The sequence below is a fragment of the Piliocolobus tephrosceles genome, chromosome 4 (assembly GCF_002776525.5).
Source record: "Piliocolobus tephrosceles isolate RC106 chromosome 4, ASM277652v3, whole genome shotgun sequence".
NCBI lineage: Eukaryota > Metazoa > Chordata > Mammalia > Primates > Cercopithecidae > Piliocolobus > Piliocolobus tephrosceles.
Genome location: NC_045437.1, coordinates 176814136 through 176839801, shown reverse-complemented (window position 1 = coordinate 176839801; position 25666 = coordinate 176814136). Strand labels below are relative to the sequence as shown.

Here is a 25666-nt window from a genome sequence, read left to right as displayed (position 1 = left end):
GGGAGTCAGTCCAAGCACCACCGGGGGAGGGTGGTGGGGCTGGGTATAGGGAGATTTTTACCTGTTGGCCCGCTTTAGATCATTCACGAACTCTGCGGATTGCTGATGTCGGATTTCACTGCTCTTGGTGAGTCTCTCCAAGGCACTCACCAGCTCTTGAACTCTGGCCTTCAACTTCTTTTCTCTGTATCAAGGAGAGACAAAATATGCCAGAAATAGTTTGAGATGATGCTGGAGTTGCCCACTACCTGGGAAGTGGTGGCAGGAAGAGGAAGGTTTCGCTTGCAAAGCCTAAAGGCAAGGGAGAGAAAAGATACTAAAGGGCCCAACAGTGCTGCTGTCGCCTGAATGAATTCATTCTCAAATGCAGATTTAACCCATTTCTTCAATGGCAAGGGCTTTTTAAAGATCTTCATGTGTCAAAGAAACAAGACAGGAATTTGTTTCTAGTCTTCTAGCTAATCTAGAAGTTCCTTTCTACTGCTGGCATACCAGATCCTCAGCAATGAGTGCAGCCTGACCACAAACCCCCATCTCAGTCTCCATCCCTTTCTTTTTCAAGTGTCCTAAGTATCTCCTGAACCACTCAGATTCAGCAACCTACCTTGAACAGGTCCCCACTCATTGAGACCAACATGATCACACCTTGCCAAAAACAAAAAAATTGGTAGAAGGAATAGATATGATACTCTTCTCATTGTAAGGGTCCTTATTTCCCATGAAATTACATTTGCACTTTTGACTACCTGCCCTCCATAGGCAAAGCAGCTTCCAGTTCTGTGGACTCTCTACTACTTTGGTAAGGTAACCCAAGCCAATTGACTTAGAGTCAGTCCAGGGAGGTTTCCAGTGTCCAGTCAGCTCATTGCCTTCCTCTTATTCCCACAAGACCCAGCAGGGAAACACTAATCATGCCTTCCTGATGACGGTGATTCCAAGATCCCTCTATCACATGCACAGTGTTCCTCCACTTAATATCACACTCAGCACCATGTCAGCGTATTGTGCTGGAGCCATCAGGCTCCCCCGCGGTCGTGTCTGGTTCTAGAGTGGCAAGGACCTTACTTGGTTTGCTTCCCCAATGCACCCCCAGCGCTGAGCACCGTGCCTGGGTGACAGCTTCTAGTGACTGTTCAAACAGCTTTAGAACAACTCACTGAAGGTAATGTATTTGATTCTTTGGGACATATTAAGAAACCAGGATTTAGGGAAGGAATTCCTCTAAAAAGGACTCACTGTATGTAGAATGTAAATTTGCATGATTAATTTATAAGACAGGTAGGATCTAGCAAAATAATAAATGAACATGCCCCTTGACTAAGCAACCTGACTTCTAGGAATTGATTTTACAGTGATATCAGGAGCACAGTTCCTAAAGATACATCACTTATAGTTGGATTCACTGGGGCACTGGTTACAATAATGCCTAATAAAGGGAGACAACCAGGGAACTGGTTAATCACAGCCTACCCATGCTACTGAAATGCTCTGCTTGAAAAATATTTTTAAAATGCAGATGGAGGGCCGGGGGCAGTGACTCATACCTATAATCTCAGCACTTTGGGAGGCCGAGGAGTGTCAATTACTTGAGCTTAGAAATTCAAGACCCAGCCTGGGCAACATGGTGAAACCCCACCTCTACAAAAAATAGAAAACTAGCCAGATATGGTGGGTCATGCCTGTAGTCCAAGCTACTCAGGAGGCTAAGGCGGAAGGATCGCTTGAGCCCAGAAGGTCAAGACTGCAGGGAGCCATGATCCTGCCACTGCACTCCAGCCTGGGCGACAGAGTGAGACCATCTCAAAACAAACAAAACCAGATGGTCATGCACTGCCTTGGAAGGATATCTGATACATTAAGCAAAAAGGGTGAGTTGTAAAGATGCCATTTTTGTAAAAACTGAAAAGCTGAGTGTGAATATCTGACACTGTAGTAAGAGACTAGAAGGTGAAAAACTCAACAATGCTCACCTCATGAAGGGGGTTGATGGGAGGCTTTCATTTTCTACTTCACTCTTGCATTGCCAGATGTTTTTACAGTTTTGTATGTTTTGTGTAAAGTGCGAGTTAGAGTCATATAAGAACGGCATGGGAATGTGACCTCGGGTGACAAGGCTCCTTTCTGGTGCCCGAATGGTTCAGACCCTGGTTCTCCTTTCCTGGCTCTTCATATATCTAATCTTGTACATTTCTGTCTTTAGCTACTACAAAGGTAAGTCAAGGTCTCCAAACTGATCAATGAAGAAAGGAATTACAACATAAAATCCAGGCCTGCTTTTGGGAGAAAGGATGGAAGGGGCAGGATCGTTAACGGAAGTCTAGCAACCAGCCGTCAGCCCAGAACTCATTTTTCAGTAAGTCCTCCTACCCGCCTCTGCTAAGCCGGAAGGAGCGTGTGTGTCTCCTGGGCCCTAGCAGCCTCCAGGACATCTCGGATCTGGCTGCATTTCCTCCCGGCATTGGAGAGTGGCAGCATTTCCTACCAGCAGTGAGGACAATGTTGCAGGAGGGGAGCCCCCTTCCTCCCCACCCGCCCCGCAGCACCTCCTCAGCCTTTCCAGCAGCCCTCCTCCAGCAGAGGGAAGCCAGGGACTCCTGCTTCCCTCCAGCTAAAAAGAGCAGGGAAGGGTTTTTTGCCCTATATTTTATTACCATTTAGAACCCTCTATCTTTCATTCTAATGTTGATTAATAGTGTAAAAGGAAAAAAAAAACTGAAGAGAGTTAAAAATGTAACCACAAACTCAGTAAGAAATTCACAACAAACTCTGGGATGCTACCTAGAGCAGTCAGATCCCCAGCCTCCCCCAATCCTATCCACACTCAGCGAACAGGGAGACTGTGGAAATCCCAGCCCTTCAACAAGACAAAAGGCTTCCTTCCCCAGCACGCAGGCCCTCGGGACCAGAGGGAGCTTTCCGGATCTGGCAGGCTCCAAAGGAGGACAGACCCCAGAAGGGAAGGAGAGGCTCTCTCAGACCCAGGCCAACCCCAGCTTAGGGTTGTGGCAGGGGTGGGGAGTAGCCATTGCTGGGAGCTCAGAACTGCCTGGCCTTCAGAAGGGAATGGGAGTGAACCGCTGGGAGAAACCCCAGGAAAGAACTATGATGCTCATTTATTTAAAGATGCAAAGACAAGGCCAAACTGCAGACTTAAGCCTAAAATTTGGGTTAGTTTTATCTGTTTTCATTTGAGTGAGGCAGACACCTGCAGTATAAGAGCCATGACTTCAGCATCACTCACCAGGACCCAAAGAAACGCTAAATCACTGCCAAGTAACAGCTGCTCTAGACCTGTGTGCAGCATAGGAGCCACTAGCTATGCAGGTGGCTGGCTGAGCTCTTGAAATGTGTCTGGTCCAAACTGAGATGTGCTGTAGGTGTAAAATGCACAATGGAATTTGAAGACAACACACAAAAAAAATGCAAAATATCTGTTTAGTTTAAAAAATACTGATGACAGGGGCCAGGCACGGTGGCTCACACCTGTAATCCCAGCACTTTGGGAGGCCGGGGCTGGCAGATCACCTAATGTCAGGAGTTGAAGACCAGCCTGATGAACATGGATCCCGTCTCTACTAAATACAGAATTAACCGGGTATGGTGGTGCATGCCTGTAATCCCAGCTACTCGGGAGACTGAGGCAGGAGAATCGCTTGAACCTGGGAGGCGGAGGTTGTGGTGAGCCAAGATCGCACCACTGCACTCCAACCTGGGTGACAAGAGCGAAACTTTGTCTCGAAAAAAATAAAAATAAAAAAATACCGATTACATGTTGAGATATTTTGGACATACTGGGTTATGTGTTATTAAAATTAATTTCGTGTGTCTCTTTACTTTTTTCATGGGGTTACTAGAAAATTTAAAATTACATACACGCCTTGCATTTGTGGCTCATATTACATCACTAGTGGACAGTGCTGCTCCAGAGCAATTGTTTAATGTTGTCAGTGGCATGTGAACCAGAGCAACTCCATCTTAAATAAAATAGGAGCTGGGTAAAAATGAGGCTGAGACCTACTGGGCTGCACTCCCAGGTGGTGAAGGCATTCTAAGTCACAGGATGAGATAGGAGGTCAGCACAAAATACAGGTCATAAAGACCTTGCTGATAAAAACAGATTGCAGTAAAGAAGCCGGCCAAAACTGCAAACCCAAGATGGTCAAGAGAGTAACCTCTGGTCTTCCTCACTGCTACACTCTCACCAGCACCACAACAGTTTACAAATGCCATGGCAACGTCTAAAAAGGTTTAAAAAGGGGGCGGTATGAATAATCCACCCCTTGTTTAGCATATCATCAAAAAATAACCATAAAAACAGGCAACCAGCAGCCCCCGAGGCTGCTCTATGGAGTAGCCATTCTTTTATTCCTTTACTTTCCTAATAAACTTGCTTTCACTTTACTCGATGGACTTGCCCTGAATTCTTTCTTGCACAAGATCCAAGAACCCTCTCTTGGGGTCTGAATTGATAAATTTTCTAGTAACAATATTACCAGATATTTTCCCTGGCTTCTGACTCAGTAGGTTTGGGTTGAGACCCAGGAATTGCAGTTTAACAAGTGCCCCAGCTGACTCTTGTTATCAGGCAAACTTGAGGGACGGGTGTAAGGCAGAAGAGTTCCTCACCTGGACCTGAGGATGAGCTTCAGTTACTCCTGGAACTGACTTTCTCAATTTATGTGCAAAATTGCAAGCATGGGGCTCACTTTATCAAGTTTACAGTTTTCCTCAGAGTTTCAAAGGATGACTTGGAAAATGCAAAGAAACACAGCTTACTAATTCAAGTCACATTGAAACCTCAACCATTCTTGTTCCTTTCTACTTCTAATTTAAATTTGCTTGGCCTTTAGTAAAGATTTTACATGGTTTAGGTATATGAGATAGGCCAAAACAAGCTCGCTCTTGGCTTCACAGATGAGAAAGCAAAAATTAAACACTACACATTCCATATACATCTTCAATAGTAATGTATTCATACAATGTTTCCTGGAATGGCCAGAAATGCATAATCCATTCCTTTTTTATTCCCAGTAGTATCAGCACTCACAAATATACCCCATACCATCAAGCAAAAACAATGGTGGATTGTAATGACTGTGACAACCCAAGTCCCTCAGTACACACATGGATTTCAATTCCATGTCTTCCCACTTCAGTTTTTGGGCTTCTTATTCCTGGTCACAAAAGGTTATATGAATCTAATGACAGAGCCAGGGCGGGACTTTTTATTTTTATTTAAGAGACAGGTTCTTGATCTGTCATCCAGGCTGGAGTGCAGTGGCACAAATCACAGCTCACTGCAGCCTTGACCTCCCGGGCTCAAGCAATCCCCTCACCTCAGCCTCCTGAGTGGCTGGGACTACAGGTGTGTGCCACCATGCTGGGCTAATTTTTAAAACATTTTTTTTGTAGAGATAGGGTCTTACTATGTTGCCCAGGCTGGTTGCAAACTACTGGGCTCTAGTGGTCCTACCATCTTGCCCTCCCAAAATGCTGAGATTACAGGCCCAAGTAACCCCACCTGGTGGATTTTTAATTGAAACATAATGAGATACGTTTCAAGGTAGTGGAATATACACAGGGAATTAAGAGGCAGACTCCTGGTGGGAATTTAAAGGTAATACGAAAACCAAGGTGGCTTGCCAGTAAGCTGGGCAGAGTGAAGCAAGCCTCGGAAGTGGTGCTTGCTGGTGTACCTGGGTAACCTGGCAGTACAGCCTCGTGAGCAAATCAGTAAGGAGGTTGTATTCTCCTTAAAATAAAAAGGCCGGCAGCAGTACTCTGTGATTAGAATCCAAATGAGGAGCTGCAGGAGTCATCGGGCAAGAGCCCAGTCCCAACGAGGCTGTGAGTGGCTTCGCAGCCGGCCAGGAAACCTGTCAGAGGAGCTGTAATCAGACCAAACTGCAGGGAGTCACAGCCATGTAGCCACAAGGCCTGGCATTTCTTAGTAATTGCTGATTACATGGAATTAGTCACTAAGAGAATTGCCTGCATACGTGATTTCTCTCGTCCTCACCTTCCACTTACTTTTAACCCATCAGGCTCTATCTCCACTGACGTGGATCACTGAGCTCACCAGTGATCTCCACGTTGCTGCATCCAGCGGTCCGGTCCCTTCTGTCCTTTTCTTACCTGCTTGCATCACCTGCAGGGCTGACTGCCTCTTTGCTCATGGCTTGCACAAGGCCTCCAGAGCCTGGATTTCATTCTGCTTCATTGGCTGCTCCCTTTCTATACTCCACTCCAAAATACTAGGTATTGTTTAGGACTTGGACCTGGCCTGTATTTTATCTTACCCTTTTCTCTAATGGACACCCTCCATTCCGTTTTCCTAAAAACTTCCACACTTATCTTCAGGCCTTTCCTTGGATCTCTGGACTTGTCTATTGGTGGCCTCTTAACTGGCATCTGTGATTTCACATGTCCAGAGGATTACTTCCCAAATGACCTCCAACAGCCACTCTCTCTCCTGTGTGGGCTAATGGCACCACCATTCACCTGGTTACTCACTGGGCTCAGATCTCCGTCAAGAGTTTTCTCACTGATAAAATTCTTGCAAAGGTGGTTTAAGTTACTTGGAGTCAGGCTTAACTCCTCCTCCCCTCATTCTCCACATCTGTTCAACAAACCCTATCTACCAAGTCTCATCCTGTCATTTGTCACGACACCCAGCCAAGTGGTCATCCCTTCTCACCTGGACAACCACGACAGCCTGCTAGCCGGTTTCTGTCTCCGCCCCTGCATCCCTCTGCCCTGGTTTTCACACAGCATCCAGGTAACATTTCACATGACAGATCTGATCATGTTACTGCCCTTCAGTGCCTTTCACCTACACTTACAATAAACCCTGTGGTCTTGGCCGGACCTAAGGCCCTGCTTGACCTGAGCGCTGCTTGCTGGCCCTTTGGGCTGCTGGAATCACCCTTGCCCTGCTGGAATCCTGTAGGTCCTCAGCACACCCCTGCACAGCCAGGGCCTCTTCCGATGTGCTTCTGCCTCTCTCCTCCTCATCTCAGCTTCAGTGTCACCTCCCAGAGCTATGACATTCCCACACCTCGCCATTTCCTTCATATTATTCATTGCGAACTACAGTTACTTTATCGGAAAAAAAAAATCTTCACAGTGACTGTATCACATCATCCACTTTCCTTCATGGTAATCACCACAATGTTTACTTATTTTTTAGAAAATCCAGGCAGCAAATAACAGCTGTCTCTACGTCCTTTATAAGGATAGTCATTTAATTCCCACATAACGTTTGAAGTCAGTACTATAATGATTCTCATTTTTAAGGGTGAGGAATTTTTTTTTTTTTTTTGAGATGGAGTCTTGCTCTTTTGCCCTGTCTGGAGTGCAGTGGTGCGATCTTGGGCTCACCGCAAACTCCAACCCCCAGGGTTCAAGTGATTCTCCTGCCTCAGCCTCCTGAGTAGCTGGGATTATAGGCGCCCACCACCACGCCCAGCTAATTTTCGTATTTTTAGTAGAGACGGGGTTTCACCATGTTGGCCAGGCCGGTCTTGAATTCCTGATTTCAAGTGATCCACCTGCCTCGGCCTCCCAAAGCACTAGGATTACAGGCGTGAGTCACCACACCCGGCCTACAGATGAGGAACTTAAGGTTAGTTAAGAGACCTGCCCCCAGCCAGTCACTTGCAGAACTGGGACTCCCACCTGGGATTCTGTCTGCAGAGCCTGTGCCCTGACGCATCTCACTGAAGGAGCCTGCGATTCATAAAGAGAATACAGCAGAATGCAAGATAAACAAGGCCTCTGCTTAACAGCACAGCCCTGCAGAGCTAAGTCTCAGCGTCCCCAGATAATGAGGTTCCGCAGCTATGTCTGTGGCTGTGTTTTGCCAGGAGGAGCAGCACAAGGACAACAGCGTCTATAACTTTTTTTTTGCCCAGACTTTGCTACAAACATGTTTCTTGTCCAGGAAATCCATCTGCAGGTTCCACAGGCCTTGCTTTGTGTTCCAGAGCCCTCCACCACTCTCCCTTTATGAGGTCCCAGGCGAGGCCTCCTTCTCTTTGAGCTTTCGGGATGTTGGGGGGATGACAGAAAAGTAAAATAAATCTCAGTTACTCAAGCAACAACCCTCTCCATCCCTTGAGTGAGCCTCAGTCCTCACCCTCTGTGCTTCTAGGCACTTGGCTCTGGGGTTCAGCAGTTTATCTGGAGCTAATGAAGCCTTTGCATTCCATTAATGTCTTGCAGACCCGTGTGCTTTTATGGAATTCTAAGCACAACTTCCACTGCTTGACTGCTTTTATAAATCAACCAAATATGAAGAATCAGCAAGTGCAAGTTTAAACAAAACAGCACCTTTTACAATAATGATCCTCCTAATGAACCAGTCAAGATTGTGCTGCTTGTTTGTTCAGTGGGGGCTCCCTTTTAAAAAGCACCCCGCCCAGTTCCCTTTTCATTTTATCCCACTTTTTGTGTGGCTCAAAAACAGTATTCATCCACAGTTGCTGAAACAGGGGTCAACTAGTGTCATCCTTTCTCCATTCATGGACAAATGTCGGTTCCTGCAAGTCTGGAAGTTTTCTACAGTTGGGTGGATGGTTTTGAACTTGGACATGGATTTGAACTTTGAGGAGTCTTGCTGGCTTTTTCTAAGGCGCTGCTAACAGTCAAGGGCTCTGTGGGCCACTGACGGGTAGAGCGGTTAGGGCCCGGCACAGTGGCTCACGCCTGTAATCCCAGCATTCTGCAAGGCTGAGGTGGGCGGATCACTTGAGCCTAGGAGTTTGAGACCAGCCTGGGCAACATGGTGAAATCCTGTCTCTACTAAAAATACAAAAATTAGCCAGGCGTGGTGGTGTGCGCCTGTAGTCCTCGCTACTTGGGAGGCCGAGGTAGGAGGACCGCTTGAGCCTGGGGAGGTTGAGGCTACAGAGAGCTGTGATTGTGCCACTGTACTCCAGCCTGGATGACAGAGTGAGACCCTGTCTCAAAAAAGTACCACAGAAGTCTCAGAGAATAGAAGGAAGATACATGGTGGAGGTGACTGAAGGAAGCTTCAGGAAAGTGAGCATTCTGATTGGAAAGGATGAGGGAGAATCAAGGATAAAGCAAAGGGTGTGCTCTTGGAAAAGATGAATTGTCCAGAGGGGCTGGACTACAGATCAAGCATGGGGAAACATTTGAAATACGGGCTAGGAAGTTAAGTTAGGGACCTACGGACAATCTTGAGTGCCAAGGCACTGAAGGTGTTTATGCAGAGCATCATAATCTGAAGTATGTTTTAAGGTGTTCTGGCGGCAGAATGGAACTGCAGAATGGCCCATCAGGACGCTACTCTGGAGCTCTGAGGGTCAGGGCCATGGAAAGGAAATATGACCTGCTGACGAGAGGCAGGGAGGGGAGACTTACAAGTTATAATCCTGGATCATTAGGAGAAGGGGATTTTTAACATAAATAGGAATTCTTCAAAGGGCAGGAAGAAACAGAATTGTTTTGGATGTGCTGTTTTGAGGCTCTAGCATATTTGGGTGGAGATGTCTAGTGGGCGTGAGGCTGAGATAAGTTAGGGACCATTTAGAAGGAACAGCTGAAGACATCAGAGTTGGAGTCATATACTTGGCTGAGTAAGCCATGACCCCTGGCCTTAAAAGGACTCTCTTTCTGTGGCGGGACTGAGAGGCAAGGAGGGAGTTGGGGGTAGAACCAGGCACATTAAGAAACGAGCAATGAAGTGTTCTATGAGAGAAGGAAATTCATGGTGCATAGGAACCAAAAAAGAAGTGGGAGACGGTGTCATTTCTGCTGGGAGGTGGAGGAAGGGACCATCCGGATCCATTTTACAGATAGGTTGAAGTCACACTGATGTGAATGTTTGGGGAATGCGGTTGGGTGGGGCCAGGGTAAAAGCAGCTGCAACAGTGAAGCCCCAGAGGCGCAGAAGAGGAAGAGCGGTCGTGCGGCAGCGTGGGTAGGCGAGGCGTGGGTAGGGGTGAGCATGGAAAACAGCCCAGGCGAGATCACACAACTGACCAAGGAGCTTGGACACACTCAGAGCCACGGGAGGTTGTCAGTGATTGGGTACCATCGGCAGAATACTAAAATGGCCCCAAGATTTCTGCCTTCCAGTGTACACACACTTCCCCCAGTTATTTCATCAAACCCTAAGCTAGTTGCTGCTGTGAAGGAATTTTCCAGATGTAATTAAGGTCCCCCAGCTAACCTTAAGATAAGGAGATGTTTTTCTGAGTGGACCTGACCTCATTAGGTGAGCCTGTAACAGGGTCTGGGCTCTTTCTGGAAAGAGAGTCGGAGCATGGGAGGGATTTGTCCGAGGGAGGTTCTCACTGCTGGCTTTGCAGATGGAGGGGCCACGCCAAAGGAGTGTGAGGGCTCTAGGAGCTGACAGTCCTCAGACCAAGAGCCAGTGAGAAAATGGGACCCCAGCCCTGCAGCCCCAGGGACCTGCATTCCACCCCGATCAGCAGGAGCAGGAGCAGAGGCCTCTCTAGAGCCTTTGGAGAGAACACAGCCCCACATGACACTTCAACTGCAGCCCTGCAAGACGCCAGGTGGAGAAGCCAGTCACGCTGTGCCCAGACTGCTGACGCACAGAATCTGCGAGCTAATAACGGGTGCTGTTTTAAGCCACATTTATGATGATTTGTTACACAACGACAGAAAACTATTACAGTGTAACCATCAGATTCACATCCTGTAAGGTTACTCTTGGACCCTGAACGATTTCTCTCCTTGTATTGGATTATTCTTAGGAGCACACGAGCCTGCTCTGGTGACTCCTCCTCCTCCTTTTCAGAAGACGCAGGGTCTCACTGTGCTGCCCAGGCTGGAGCAATCCTTCTGCCTTAGTCTCCCAAACAGCGGGACTATAGGCATGCGCCACTGCGCCAAGCTGTGCCTTCTTTAAAAAGTTCCTTGATAGTTCTTCTGCTTGCACAGCGAAGGTCCTCAAACCACTTGTCTTCACTTCCTGCCTCTCCTCTTCTTAACCCGCCCCCATCTTGATGTGCTTGGCCTTCTTTCTTTTCTCACTTCTGAGCCTCCCTTGCTGGTAGATGTTTCAAGTCTCCCACCAGGAGTCTCCCCATCCGAGTGACCTGCACAGTGGCTGTCCACGGCCAAGCACGATGGGGGAAATTCCCACTCTGCCTCTGTGAACCCTGGGACTCTGCCTCCTGTGTCCGCCCCTTCCTCTGTGGCCGCTTCCACAGATCTGGTCTCTTGTGATCACACTGACCAGACAGGGCCCTCCTGCCACTGGATGTGTCCCGACAGGGCTCCGGCACACAGCTCTGTCTTCCAGCGGCGGCAGCTTGCCTGCGTGTCATTCAGCAGCGAGGAAAGAAGCCCTCCTCCGGTGGATGGGTCAGGGACATCCTACTGTGATTGGTCGATTGCCTTCACGTGGCATTTTACAGAACCATCTGGCAAACATGCAGACACAGGTGGCACATCCCAGCTCCCTGGAGGGCTGGGCGCAGCCCCTGGAGGGTCTGTGACTAAATGACTGCAGCTCCTGGAAGGCAGGGCGCCGACTCCTGCAGGTAGTATGTGGGGCTCGCCCCACCCTGCTCCCGGGTAGAGTGAAAGGTGAATGCCTGTGAGGCAGCACCAGGCGCTGCTCCTCGCCATGGCACAGGCGATGTACCATGGTGAGGAGCGGCACACCTACTTCCTGCCTCCTAGCAATGAGGAAGCACCGATCCTTACTTTAAAAATATATTTTACTTATTTATTTTTTAAAGATGGGGTCTCACTATGTTGCCCAGGCTGGATTTGAACTGGCCTCAAGGGATGCTCCTGCCTCGGCCTCGCCAGTCGCTGGAACTCCAGGTGTATGCCACAGCACCTGGCTCAGATCCTTAGCTTTTTATCCGCATGACTTAGGCTAACATATGCCATTGCTTCCCAGCTCTGTGTGTTGAAGGAGGTCCGCCTCCTGCCATGGTACCTCATTTGCCTTCCGCACGGACAGACTAAGACGTGGCTCTTCACTGGCAGCACAGAGGGTTCTCACTGCCCAGACCAGCCACACAGCAGGCAGAGTCTTCGGACAAATGAGTGGGCTCAGCTCTCTCATCTGCAAGCAAGCCCAATGCTGCCAGCACACGTGGGGTGCAAGGGGTCCCCACAGAGAATGTAGAAGCATGCAGACTTCCCCACTGCCTCACTGTGTGACCTTGAGTGTGACCCTGAGAGATCCCTCAGCCTTGCTTTCCCAGTCCCCACCCCGGCATCACATGAGGAGCAGCACCTGCTCCCAGCTGCCTCCCAAGAATATGACGGAGATAAACTAGTCTGCTCCTCTCAGCTGTGCTCGGGTCCCGAGGGCAGGCTGCACAAGCACCACGTGAGTACAAAAAAGTCATTTCTGAAGATTCTCTTATTTAGCTGCCTTTTTATAGATCACTTCCTTAGTGGAAAGATCAGTCAAATTTTACTAGGACCAAGGCTGAGAGGCAGATGTGAGGAGGAGAAGGCTTTTACAGCACACAGGCTGAATGGACAAGAGTGAAAACAAGATACCCTAGTAAGAAAACATCTCGTGTGCCAGACTGGAAACCTGGTCATCCAGATGGGGTTTTATGGCAATACCAGAGCCAACAAACTGCAATCAGTGTTCACCGAAGTCGGGGGAACGAAATCAGACCAGATGGAAGTTATACATCCAGTAAAGGTGGGGTGGCATGGAGCCCTGGTTTTGTTCCAAACAGAAGAAAGTTAGGAGACGACACACTGAGAGAGCCAGAGTTGGGTGACAAGGGCCAGCCAGGTAAGGGGAGGTTGGGTTGGGGACAATATCATGACCCAGAACCAGTGACTGAAGTGTCACAGGGCACCTTCCCCGGGATGGCTGCTTCTCCTTAAGGACAGCCATGGCTTAGCCTCTTCCTCCTCCCTTAGCGACACCTGATCTTTTCAGTCTGGATGCCTGCGCCCACAGGTTTGGTGTCTAGCAGCATCCTTTTTTCAAAGGAGAAATACTGCTGAAAATGCTAGTAAGACTCCCCCAGCTGACCTCAACCATAAGCTCGGCTGTGATTTAATACCTTCAAAAAAGGTGTTCGTTTCCATTTGATTTTTTAAAATAAAAACCTCAGGAATCATTTCATCAAAGTATATAATAGAAATCCAAACTGCAGCCCTGAGGTGTGTATATTGTAACCCCTCATGAAGTGATGACCCTAGTTTCTAAGCTATATTTACAGTATCATTATGTTATTTCCCTTTTTCCTTTACCTCTGTAAGTTTGTTCTTGGCTCCATTCATCTGGGTCTTGATTAGAAATCCATGCTAACCAACTTAAGGCGGGTTATTGGAAATCCATCGTGACTGACAGAATAAATGAAGTCTCTTTATGTTTAGTCAGCACACCTGCATCTTCTTTGTGCCAGCAAAGGCCTCTGAGGTTTGGGGAATTTGAAAAACTTAGCGGCTTAGTTTACAGATACAACATCCAAATGGCTCCCATTGGAAACAGGGAGTGGATTTCCATCCCCTGTTTCTGGCACAGTTAAGTCACTAGGATTTGTTGAGGGCATTTTTCTAAGCAGCTTTTCTCTTCCCGCCCCAAGCAGAGCAATTACCATTTAACTACACGGCCAGCTCTGGCAGAGTAAAAACTGAGCTATTACAACTTGGAAGGAAAGACAGAAAGTGACAGTCCATCAGGAAGGTAGTGAAGTTCAGTGAAGTTCCCCACAAGGCAACCTTCCATCCACCATCAGCGTGGAGGCCATTCTACAAACAGGCCCGCTGGATCGAGTTAGCTGACTGAAAACACACAGTAGCCTTGCCCTTCCGCCCTAAATACCCAGAAATGACAGGAAAGACAGTTTTTAAAACCTCTGAGCATCTTAGAAAGGAGTGCCCTTTGTACGTCAGAAATCACGCGCAATCATAAAAAATGGAAGGCAGATGTTTTCTTCTTCCTGAAAAGAAAACCACAACTCAAAATGCATGCAGAAAAATACTCTGCAAAAGGAAGAAGGGGATTCAGAGGTGCTCCAACCAGAGGTGTTGGCTACCAGAACAGGAGGGGACCAGATGCTTGGGTCAGATACGCAGACTAGAGGGGCTATTAATAGCCAGAGACACAGAAAGCCCAGGAGACAGCTTCTGATATGACCCAGCTGACAGCACTTTGAAGGACCTGGCTATGTTTCTGGGTGGCAGGCAGTAATAAGCAGAAGCAGAACTCTCAAACAGGACAGCTGGGCATGGTGGCTCACGCCTGTAATCACAGCACATTGTGAGGCTGAGGCAAGTGGATCACCTGAGGTCAGGAGTTCAAGACCAGCCCGGCCAACATGGTGAAACTCCGTCTCTACTAAAAATACAAAAAATTAGCCAGGCGTGGTGGCGCATGCCTGTAGTCCCAGCTAACTCGGGAGGCTGAGGCAGGAGAATTGCTTGAACCTGGGAGACAGAGGTTGCAGTGAGCCGAGATCACACCACTGCACTCCAGCCTGGGCGACAGAGGGAGACTCTGTCTCAAAAAACAAACAACAACAAAAAACAAAAACAAATCTCAAACAGGTGACCTAGGAATTCAAAATACAAGAAGGAACACACAAACAAGAACCACTGAATATTTAAAGAAGCAAACACCAAGAAAGAGTCACAAAACTCAACTATGAAAAGAATTACATGTGAAGAAACAGAATTAATACAGCAGACAAAAAAGATGAAGGAATTTAAGGACCAGGCATGGTAGTGCATGCCTTTAATCCCAACATTTTGGGAGGCCAAGACGGGAAGATCACTTGAGCCCAGGAGTTTGAGACCAGCCTGGGCAACATAAGGAGACCCTGTCTCAAAAAAAAAAAAAAAAAAAAAAAAAAAAAATTAGCCAGGTGTAGGGGCATGCACCTGTGGTCCTAGCAATACTTGGGAGGCTGGGGTGGGAGGATCACTTGAGCCTGGGAGATTGAGGCTGCAGTGAGCTGTGATTGCATCACTGGACTCCAGCCTGGGCAACAGAGAGAGACCCTCTCCCAAAAAAAAAAAAAAAAAAAAAATTAAGCATTATAAAAATCCTCAAAGAGACGGCATATCACTAAAAAAGAGATGACAGATTTAATCACCAAAATAAAAAACTCAACATATAGCTCAACATATAAGTCAAACATCACAATGAACTTAACTAAAGAATAAATTAGTGAACTGGAAAATTGAGCCAAAAAAAACTCTCTCTCCAGAACTGCAACTATGCGACAGGGCAGCCACTAGCCACATGTGGCTCTTGAGCACTTGAAATGTCTGAAGTTGAGATATGCTGAGGTGTAAAATACATACCAGGTTTTGAAAACTTAGTTAAAAAAAGATAAAAGATTTCATTAGTAGTTTTAGAAAATATTGACTATATGTTAAAATAATTTAGACATACTGTGTTAAATAAAACGTTACTAAAGTGAATTTCAGCTGTCTTTGTTCCTTTTAATGTGGCTACTGGAAAATTTAAAATTACATACGTGGTTCACATTACATTTCTACTGGACAATGCTGCTCTAGAACCCGGAGCCAAAGGAGTGACGGAAAGTAGGTATGAAAAGTGAAGATGCAGAAGACAGAGCTGGATGAATCAGCATCTGTTTCTCCTTGCAGAAGGAGATAAAGAATTGCGGGGCGGTGAGGGGAAAGAAACACTGAAATAATAGAGGAAAATTTCCCAGAACAAAAGAAATACGCAAGGTTTTTTCCTGCTACCAATGCTGAAGGAGAGTATTCCTGCTGAAGTTAGAAACAAGGTAAGAGTGCTGTTTTCACTTCACTAGTTAACACTGTCCCGAAGTTTCTAGCCAATGCAACAATATAGCAGAAAAGGAAATAAGAGGCATTTTCTTATTCACAGTGATGACTGCCTAAGTGCTGTCTCTTAAGTGCTCTCTCTTCTCACTGTTTTGAAAGGCCTGGCACCAACAGGCCTTCTCCATTTCTGGCTTCCAAAACATGGGTAAAGCGGAACACATCAGCACCTCTCCTTTCAGGAGCTGCCAAGGGAACCCAGAACAAAGCCTCCATGCCAAGGATAAACACCGGGTGGGGTGGGGAAAGTGCTTACCGACGGATGGCGTTGGTGAACTCCGCAGCCAGCTCACTCTCGCTGCATGTTGTCCTGAGTTCAGCTAGGGTCAGAGCTGGGGAGGCAGCATCGGCACACTCCTGATAACAGCAAACACATTCCAGTTAGACCCGAATCCAAGCTGGCAGCACCCTGGAAATCTGTGGCAGAGCGCGGTAGGTGGCTTGTGCAGTGATGGCAGCAGGGTGGGTGCCGGGTGGCACCCTCAGATCATGCTAAAGGGGAAAACGTGGCAGCAAGCCAAACAGCCCCCTCTGCTCCCAGACCGCTGGTTCCTTTTGCAGGCTGGCCAGCGTGGTGGGCATGACACCCAGCATGCTCTGAGCGCACACCGATGCCCGGCGCTGGTCTACGCACGCCATAGGCATTCAATCATTTAATCACCACAAATACTCTCTGAGGCAGGAACTGTCATTATCTCCATTTTATCAAGGAGGAAATGAAGGCACAGGGGAGTTACGCTGCCCAGTCACCAGCGAGGAAGTGGGGGAACCAGGAGTCAAACCCAAGCTGTGTGGCCCCAAATCAATCTCTTGACCACTAGGTAAAGCCTCTCGTAATCATGTAAGACAAGTGAGAAACAGCCGTGAATATCCCTGGTGCCCCATCCCACGTCTCCCTGGGAGAAAAGCAATCTCTTTTAGATTTAGGAGCTTTACTGGGTTCGGTGTAATCATCAAGAAAACCCAGCAAAGGAGGAGGAAAACAGAAGTGCACCCCACCCCATGGATGAGCATCAGACAGGGACCTTGACATCATCTAAAGTAAACCCTCCCACCCTGCAGATGACGAAACTCAAGAGCCAGAGCTCCAAATCCTAGAGCTAAGACTATTCAAAGCAGTGACTGTGCCTGAGTGCTCTACAGTCCATGCACACCGAGGGCAGCAGCCTCACTACATAGTAACGTGGCCGGGGGAAGGCATTCATCGGACGATCTCTCAATGGACACGAGGAGCTGCCGAGCTACAGGCCTGAGAATAAACAGCTTGCGATCTGTTGCAGGAGATGGAATGTAAACAGACGTTTTTATTTTTTTTTTAATGTGAGATGGAGTTTTGCTCTTGTTGCCCAGGCTGGAGTGCATTGGCGCGATCTCAGCTCACTGCAACCTCCACCTTCCAGGTTCAAGCAATTCTCCCGCCTCAGCCTCCCAAGTAGCTGGGACTACAGGCACACGCCATCACGCCTGGCTAATTTTGTATTTTTAGTAGAGACAGAGTTTCTCCATGTTGGTCAGGCTGGTCTCGAACTCCCAACCTCAGGTGATCCAGCCACCTCAGTCTCCCAAAGTGCTGGATCATACCGCACCTGGCCGTAAACAGGAAACGTTGTAAGATGTGAGCTACGGGGAGGCACGGATTCAGTGCTGGAAGTCCGGGCACATGGTCTCCCCAGGCAGTTCCTTGGCAGTGGCACTGCCAACACCTGAGTGCTCTTCCCTCTGCCATGCCCTCTGCCTGGGCCGTCTTCCACCTCCTGTCCACCTACCTGTGCTCAGAGACCCAAGTCCCCTGTCCAGCCTTGGAATATGTTGGTATTCCCACAATATCCTCACTGTTTGTATATCCAGTCCCATTTGATGTTAACATGTCATGAGACTCCTTCAAGACAGGGACTGCTCTGTCTCATCCATGGTGCCTCTCTCTGAATATACTTGGCAGTATCTAGTGCACACAGACAAGAATTTCAAAAACCTAATACAGCTAGGATAAGATTTGGAATCCAGCTGTGCTAGCGGGAGGGAAGTTTTTTAACGAAGCATAAGCACCCACCCGGTGGAGCAAGAAAAAATGTTCGAGACCCAAATGTGGCCCACCAGCTGCTTTTGATGACCCACAGGATAAGAATGGTTTTCCTATTTTTAAACTCATTTTAAAAAGTCAAAAGAAGAGTATTTTGTGACAGGCAGAAATTACATGAAATTCAAATGTCAGCATCCATACATAAAGTGTTCCTAGAGGCCAGGCATGGTGGCTCACGCCTGTAATCCCAGCATTTTGGGAGGCTGAGGCAGATGGATCACTTGAGGTCTCGAGTTTGAGACCAGCCTGACCAACATGGTGAAACCCTATCTCTACTAAAAACACAAAATTACCCAGGCATGGTGGCGCACACCAGTAGTCCCGGATACTTGGGAGGCTGAGGCAGGAGAGTCACTTGAACCCGGTAGGTGGAGGCTGTAGTGAGCCAAGATCGCACCATTGCACTCCAGCCTGGGCAACAAGAGTGAGACTCCACCTCAAAAAAAATAAAAATAAAATAAAATAAAAATAAATAAATAAATAATTAAATAAAGTGTTACTAGAACACAGCCATGACCACTGGTCTCCCTGTTGCCTCTGCTTTTGTGCTAGCATTGGACAGTAGCAAAGCTGAGTGGCTGCGGCCACACCCAAGCGACCCACAAGCCCTACAACATTTACCGTGTGACCCCCCACAGAAAAGTGCTGACCCCTCCTTGAGACGCTCGCCTCATCCAGCAACAGGTAAGCCCAGAGGAACAGCCCAGATGGGAGATTTTAGTCAAACAGTAAATGGATCTAGTATTTGAAAGGCAAGATAATCAGCTCACTCTTACTTCATTACCTGAAAAACACAATGTGCTCTTATAAAGGTTCTTACTGTAGTGTTAAAAAAAAAAAATCATCTGGCCTTTTCCATCAGAGAAATTTTCTTTCTTGCTTTTTTTTTTTTTTTTTGAGCCAGGCTGCGGTGCAGTGGTGCAATCTTGGGTCATTGCAACCTCCACCTCCCAGGTTCAAGCAGTTCTTGTGCCTCAGTCTCCCAAGTAGCTGGGATTACAGGTGCCCACCACCATGCCCAGCTACTTTTTGTATTTTTAGTAGAGAGGGGGTTTCACCATGTTGGTCATGCTGGGCTTGAACTCCTGACCTCAAGTGAGCCACCCGCCTCGGGCTCCCAAAGTGCTGGGATTATAGGCATGAGCCACCGCGTCCGGCCAGATTTCCTTACTTTGAAGCCACTCCACATAACAGTGTTCCACCCAGTCAAAATAAATATGAGGAACTAGGGGAAAATGCTCAGTTCGTGGGCCTTCTGGCAAGAACCTGGTAACTCCATTTCCACCACACCCTAAGAACACACACGAACACTAATGTTCTGTCTCTTCGGCTCTGTCCCTAACTGACTGCTAGCAAACTCAAAAGGCAAAAAAAAGAGAGAGAGATTTTGAGGGTGTTTGTGTGGAACAGAAAACCTCATCTTCCCGAGCCCCAGACTCTTCCACGTGAGCCCAGACACAGCGCTGCGTGGCTGCACCGTCTGACTCCATCTTCCCGAGCCCCAGACTCTTCCACGTGAGCCCAGACACAGCCCCAGACACAGCGCTGCGTGGCTGCACCGTCTGACTCACCTCCCCCAGCCTTGGGCAGGTGGCTTCACAGTGCACTTGGCATAGTGACTTCTCTAAAGCCCAAACTGTATCCCATCACCCCTTGCTGAGGATCCTTCCATGATTCCGCATGGTCCTCAAGGTAACTCCAGCCAGTGCATCAACTCCACTCCCCTCCGGGCCGTTGCACATGCTGTCCCATCAGCCTAAGGGCACCCCTTTTCTCCCCTGGCCCTCCACCTGCCCCTCTTCAACAGGCTACTCTCCACTGGGGTTCAGCTCAGAAGTTCGTTTCTTCCAGAAAACCTGTCCTGAATCTCCAAAGTGGACACATCTGTGTCTGGCTTGTGTCCTCCCATGATGCAAATAATTGATCCTTGCGCTGGGGACATTCTCTCATTGCTCTGTGATCATCTGTTTGCCCACCAGTCTCCCCCTAAGAAAGTTAATTCCTGGAGGACAGACTTTGCCTGTCTACCACAGAGCTGCCTCTAGCACCCTGCCTTGGTCTTGGCATGCTGTGAGCGCCAAATCACATTTATCAACTGAATGGATAAATTAAAAACAGCCAGGGTCTTGGGAGGGCTGGCCTGGCCGGGTGCCACAGCTGTGTCCTGCCTTGGCTCCTCAGCAAGTGGGAGGTAGGGAAAGGTGTAGCTGTGGTCATTTGTGAATCATACTTCAGAGTTCTCAACTACATAGGGAGTGACAATTCACTGTCACATGACATCAGCACTGTTCCTTCTTTCCCAGGTACGTGGCTCTCCTGAAGACGATCCTGCACTTATCCTGCACATAAGGGTTACTTGAACACAAGCAGTGTGACACTGACAGTCGATCTGATAACCGAGACAGCTGCTAAATGACAGATGGGTGGGGAGTGTCTGCACTGTGGCTATGCTGGACTAAGGAATGATTTCTAGCTCAGGTGGGATGGTGCAGGACAGTGCAAAGTTTTGTCACGCTGCTCAGAATGGTGCACAATTTAAAACTTATTGTTTATTTCTAGAATTTCCCATTTAATGTTTTCAGACCATAGTTGACCTTGAGTAACTGAAACCTCAGAAAGCAAAACCACAGTGAAGGGGATCGAGAAGGCTACGAGAAGCCACTTATTAGACTAGCAAGTTGGCATATGTCTGCGCGTCCTGGGTCTGCAACAAATGGGGGTCAAGAGAAGCTTGCATTATTAGAAATAGAAAAATATGATGCACAGAATATAGAGGACTCTTGGACAACGGATATAATTCTTTAGAGTCCAGTTATTTTTTTTCCAATGCAGTATTTGGAAAATTCTGAGATACAGGATAATGGAATGAACTTGGATTCCAGAAAAAAAAACACCTAGGGGCTGATAAGAGAGTGAGTTTGCAAAATTCTATCACCAGACAGCCCACTTTCAGATGATGTAGACTTCGTAACCCAAGGCTTCTTTCCTCCTCCTCTGCCGGCAGGCTGCTTCCTGCTTACCACCCTGTGACGGCAGCAATGCCAGCAGGAAGGAGTCAAGGAGGAAATGCAGTGGAAGGAAGAGAGCCCGTTAGTGCATCTGGGCTAAGTCCCAATTCTGCCATTTCTCAGCTGTGAGACTCCTGACTTCTGTGAGCCTGATTTCTCTCATGTAAATGGGGATAACGTTCTTTCCTCAGACCTGTGAGACTTAAGGGCGACAATAAATGCAACTATCGGTACAGAAGTACTGCAGCTCCCCCTTCACTGTGGTTTTGCTTTCTGAGGTTTCAGTTACTCAAGGTCAACTATGGTCTGAAAACATTAAATGGGAAATTCTAGAAATAAACAATAAGTTTTAAATTGTGCACCATTCTGAGCAGCGTGACAAAACTTTGCACTGTCCTGCGCCATCCCACCTGAGCTAGAAATCATTCCTTAGTCCAGCATAGCCACAGTGCAGACACTCCCCACCCATCTGTCATTTAGCAGCTGTCTCGGTTATCAGATCGACTGTCAGTGTCACACTGCTTGTGTTCAAGTAACCCTTATGTCATGTAATAATAGCCCCAAAGTGCAACAGTAATGATGCTGACATATTGTTATACTTATTCTATTAATATTTTATTAGTTGTTATTAATCTCTTACTGTGCCTAATTTATAAATTAAACTTCATCACAGGTATGTATATATAGGGGAAAACGTAGAATATATAAGGGTTCAGTATGGATTTTGGATCGCATCCCCTGTGGATAAAGGGGGCACTATTGTACCGATAAACCAACAAATGAGGGCTGCCGCGTGACAGAGGATTAGATGAAGGAGGTGAGACCAGTATCAGTGGACGGCTGCAGAGATCACCCCTCTGATGTGACTGTGATATGTGAAAAGGTTTCAACTACTATATAAAGTGAGATTTGGTATTTCTAAAATGTAGATTGGTTTCGCTACACTCAAAATGTCACCTTCTTAGATACCTACGAATGGCCTGCAGTTCCTATGCAAATACAAGAACTGAGGCAGCAGGGTGGTGAGGTGTGGCCAGTGGTCACTGGGCAGTCAGGGAGGCCTGAGCCTAAGGGTATCCCCAAGCCACTCCGGCCCTACCTTGCTGGGTTTGTCTTTGCCACCGCTGCTAGTGGAGCTGAGGGACCGCATCCGCTGCTCCTTCTGCTCCTCCACCTCGGACTTCAGGTGCTCAATGTGCACCAGGTAGGCCTGCTCCTGGGCCTCCCGCGTGCTCAGCTTCAGCTCCAGGGCCTTCTTCTCTTTCTCCAGTAGATAGAGCTGGGCCTTCAGCTCGGCCATCTCCTCCTACAGAGCAAGGAACACAGAGCACATGAGGCACCCACGATCTGAGAGCAGGGCTGGCTGCTGCCAAGTGGCTGGGTGGGGGGTCCCCAGCTATGACCCACAGGCCCGCGGTACAGTTATCACTTTGAAGTTGGCAGTAAGATGAGTGGGAGGAGACACGGCACCTGTCACCACACTTCTGAAGGAATGACGTGTGGATAAGGCCATGCACTTTGTCAGTCTATGGACTAGACCTGAGACAAAAGGGTAGAAGTTACAGGCAAGTAGATTGTGGTTCAATATAGGAAAAACCTTTCTAACAAATAGAGCCCCCACACAGGCACATGGGCCTCAATGGAAACCCATTCTCTGGTCTGCAGAGACTGAGCTGCACCTGCCAGAGGCTGTAAAGTCACCTATCCATGGAAGACCTCTTCTGGCCAAGTCCCTTCCAATTCCCATTTTGGTTTCCACAGCACCAACCGCATATTTAACCATTCCCACGGCACCTTTGTTGCCCCGTAGCTGGGCCAGGCAGGCGGCAAATGCCTGCAGCAGCATCAACCTCTGGCTCTTGCCTACTTCTCAGGGCCCAAATGAAATAAACAGAAACAGCATCCTTCACAGGTGACTGCTCATCAGACAACTTCTGAAAGTATCCTAAGCACTCAAATGAGAGCAACGAGTGGAGAGTAAGAAGTGAATCCAAAATAGGACAGTGCCATCCTGGGACCAGGAGCCAGTAACAATGACAGCCACTAGCCTTTACTGAGCACGTGGCACTGTGCTAAGTGTTCACATGACATGGCTCATTTCATCTTCCCAACCTGGGGTAGGTATTGCAACTATCTCCATTGACAGATGGGAAACTGAGGCACACAGAGGGAAATTCCCCTGCCCATGGCCACTGGGTAAGCTGTGGAGCCAGAGATTGCAGCTGAGCTGTCTAGCTCAGAGCTCTACCGCCTCCCTCCCTTTCAAGGTGAGCCCATGCATGATTCTTGTTCCCACACTTGTGATGGAGGGTGACTCCACCAGCCCACGGCCACCAGGTACAGCCTTCCCAGCCCACCTTCAGACGAACTCACCTGAGGTTAGTTCAGGTTCTGGCCACCCCTGAAGTGACCCTCCTGAGGTAATTAGTCACAGGCCTGGTGCACTCTCCTGGGTAAGTTGGACTGGCAGGTAGATGTTTTCACTCTCCAGTGTGGGGAAATAGCTACAGGGCACCCCTCAAGAGGGACGTTAGTCAATGTGCTCAGTAAACTACTCAGAACACACCAACCTTCTTTTCCCTAAATATCAGACATAAATGTCAGAATGAAAGGTATGCCATGCCCAGAACCTTCGGATCTTTTGCCATTGGAAGCAGGATTCTGAAGGTTCCGGCAACACTGCATGCTGAGCTCATGCGATGGTCACTTCCAGAACAAACATATAAGTGCATGCTTGAAAGAAGGAAAGAGAAACCCATGGATGCCAGAAATGAAGCGGGAACTCTGCCAGAGGGAGCGGCAAGGAGGGTACCCGCTGGCCAGCAAGGCGCCAGACTGTCTTCGGGCCCCCTACCTGGGGGCTTAGTGTTACCCAAGGCCAGGGCGTGGCCTCTGAGGCAGAGAGCCACAGCTCAGACCCCTATGGCAGCAGGATTCTCAATAGGCTGCCCAGAATAAGACACTAGAAAACTTCCTTTCTGGAGATGTGGCAAGTAAGCTTGTCATCTCTCAGGCTCTGGGTGGGAAAAGAAAATCTCTTTCGAGGAATTAAACCTCAAGCTCGCGTCATGTGTAGGTGTGGTATAGGAATCCTGAGCCAAGAACCTAACAAAAACCAGTCCTCAACCTCAGAAACTGATGAGTCCCAACAGATCTAAACATAGAACCACTCTGTAGGGACATCTGCAACCCAGGATCCACAGGGCCTCACAGAAGACGTTTCCACGGAGGACGAGCTGGTGCTTGCATTCTCTCCCCCTGCACCCACCACTGAGGAAATGAGGATGAATCAGCACAGATGCAAAAAGGAAGAGTCAGCATTTACAAGAAGCAGAAATAACAACGTGGAAAACTAGAAAACAAAGATTTAAAACAAAGAGATACAGGAGTCATAATGAAGGGATAATACGTTCAAAAAGGAAGAGAACGCCAGGCCTGGTGCCTCACACCTATAATCCCAGCACTTTGGGAGGCTGAGGTGCGTGGATGACTTGAGCCCAGGAGTTTGAGACTGGCCTGGGCAACAGAGTGAGACCCCGTTTCTACAAAAAAAAAAAAAAAAAAACCTTGGCCGGGCGCGGTGGCTCAAGCCTGTAATCCCAGCACTTTGGGAGGCCGAGACGGGTGGATCACGAGGTCAGGAAGTCGAGACCATCCTGGCTAACACGGTGAAACCCCGTTTCTACTAAAAAAAAATACAAAAACTAGCCGGGCGAGGTGGCGGCGCCTGTAGTCCCAGTTACTCGGGAGGCTAAGGCAGGAGAATGGCGTGAACCCGGGAGGTGGAGCTTGCAGTGAGCTGAGATCCGGCCACTGCACTCCAGCCTGGGCAACACAGTGAGACCCTGTTTCAAAACAACAAACAAACAACAACAAAAAGAAGAATGGACTCAAAAAGGAGCCAAGCAGATCATCTAGAAACAAAAGGTATTACAAAAACAGAAACTTGAATTTCTCAGCAGTTGGATCCTAGAAAATGGTGAAAATCCAACATAACCTGCTGGATAACGGACTTGGTATGGGCAAGCACACATCCTGAAGCAGACTGCGAGGGACTCCGAGGAAAAGGAGACGACTCTGATGTTTGGCCTTCAAGAAAGTCACAGGGAACCAAGCCAGAATGCTAGTAATGGCTGCCCTGGATTGTTCTCCTCCCAGCTTTTCTACTTTTTTAGAAAATTTCTAAGATCAGCACACATTTTATTTTCAAGTGGCAAAGGGAGTATTAGAACTTTTATTCCAACAAAAATGTCTTTCTTGGCTAGAATACCAGTAAATTTATCACCCTACATATTGGCCAATTTTAAAAAGGAAATTGTTAGTCTTTGGCCAAAAGAACACAATGTTTGGAATAAATGATGTAAGGGGTGCCTCAGGGCTTGTGCCACAGGGTGCAAGAGTCTGCAAAGAGGGCTCCCGGTTGGATGATGGACCCAAGGCCGGCTCATAGGCAACGACAGGTGGAATCAGCCAAAGCAGCATGAGGATTCTCCAGAGAGAGGCCGGGATGGGAGCTGGGTGGCTGGATGAAGATGAGCCAGTTTGGAAATCACAGGGGTGGGGGTGGGAGGTGAGATTCTTGCATCTGTTACCACTGCCTAGTGTCTTCCCAAACGTCACCCAAATTCCAGCTCAAGAAGCTCCCAAGGACAGGGCTGTGCTGAGTGAGTCACCCCTGAGGGTGTCAGGATGGCTGCTGCCGCCAGCTCCCCTCCACTCTACAGAGATGGTGCGACCAGGGGGTTGTTTTTCTCCTGCTGCAGACAGTACTGAT

At 48.0% G+C, this 25666-nt stretch overlaps 1 protein-coding gene across 2 annotated transcripts in view; it reads right to left on the bottom strand.

The window, feature by feature from the left end:
- Positions 1-25666, bottom strand: part of MCC (MCC regulator of WNT signaling pathway) — a 469138-nt gene that overhangs the window by 3255 nt on the left and 440217 nt on the right. For both annotated transcript variants that reach the window (XM_023197695.2, XM_023197703.1), the window contains 3 exons: positions 21992-22198; positions 16061-16161; positions 62-184 (listed from right to left, as the gene is read on the bottom strand). In XM_023197695.2, coding sequence (XP_023053463.1) covers positions 62-184; positions 16061-16161; positions 21992-22198 — 431 coding nt within the window. The remainder of the gene's footprint in view (positions 1-61; positions 185-16060; positions 16162-21991; positions 22199-25666) is intronic.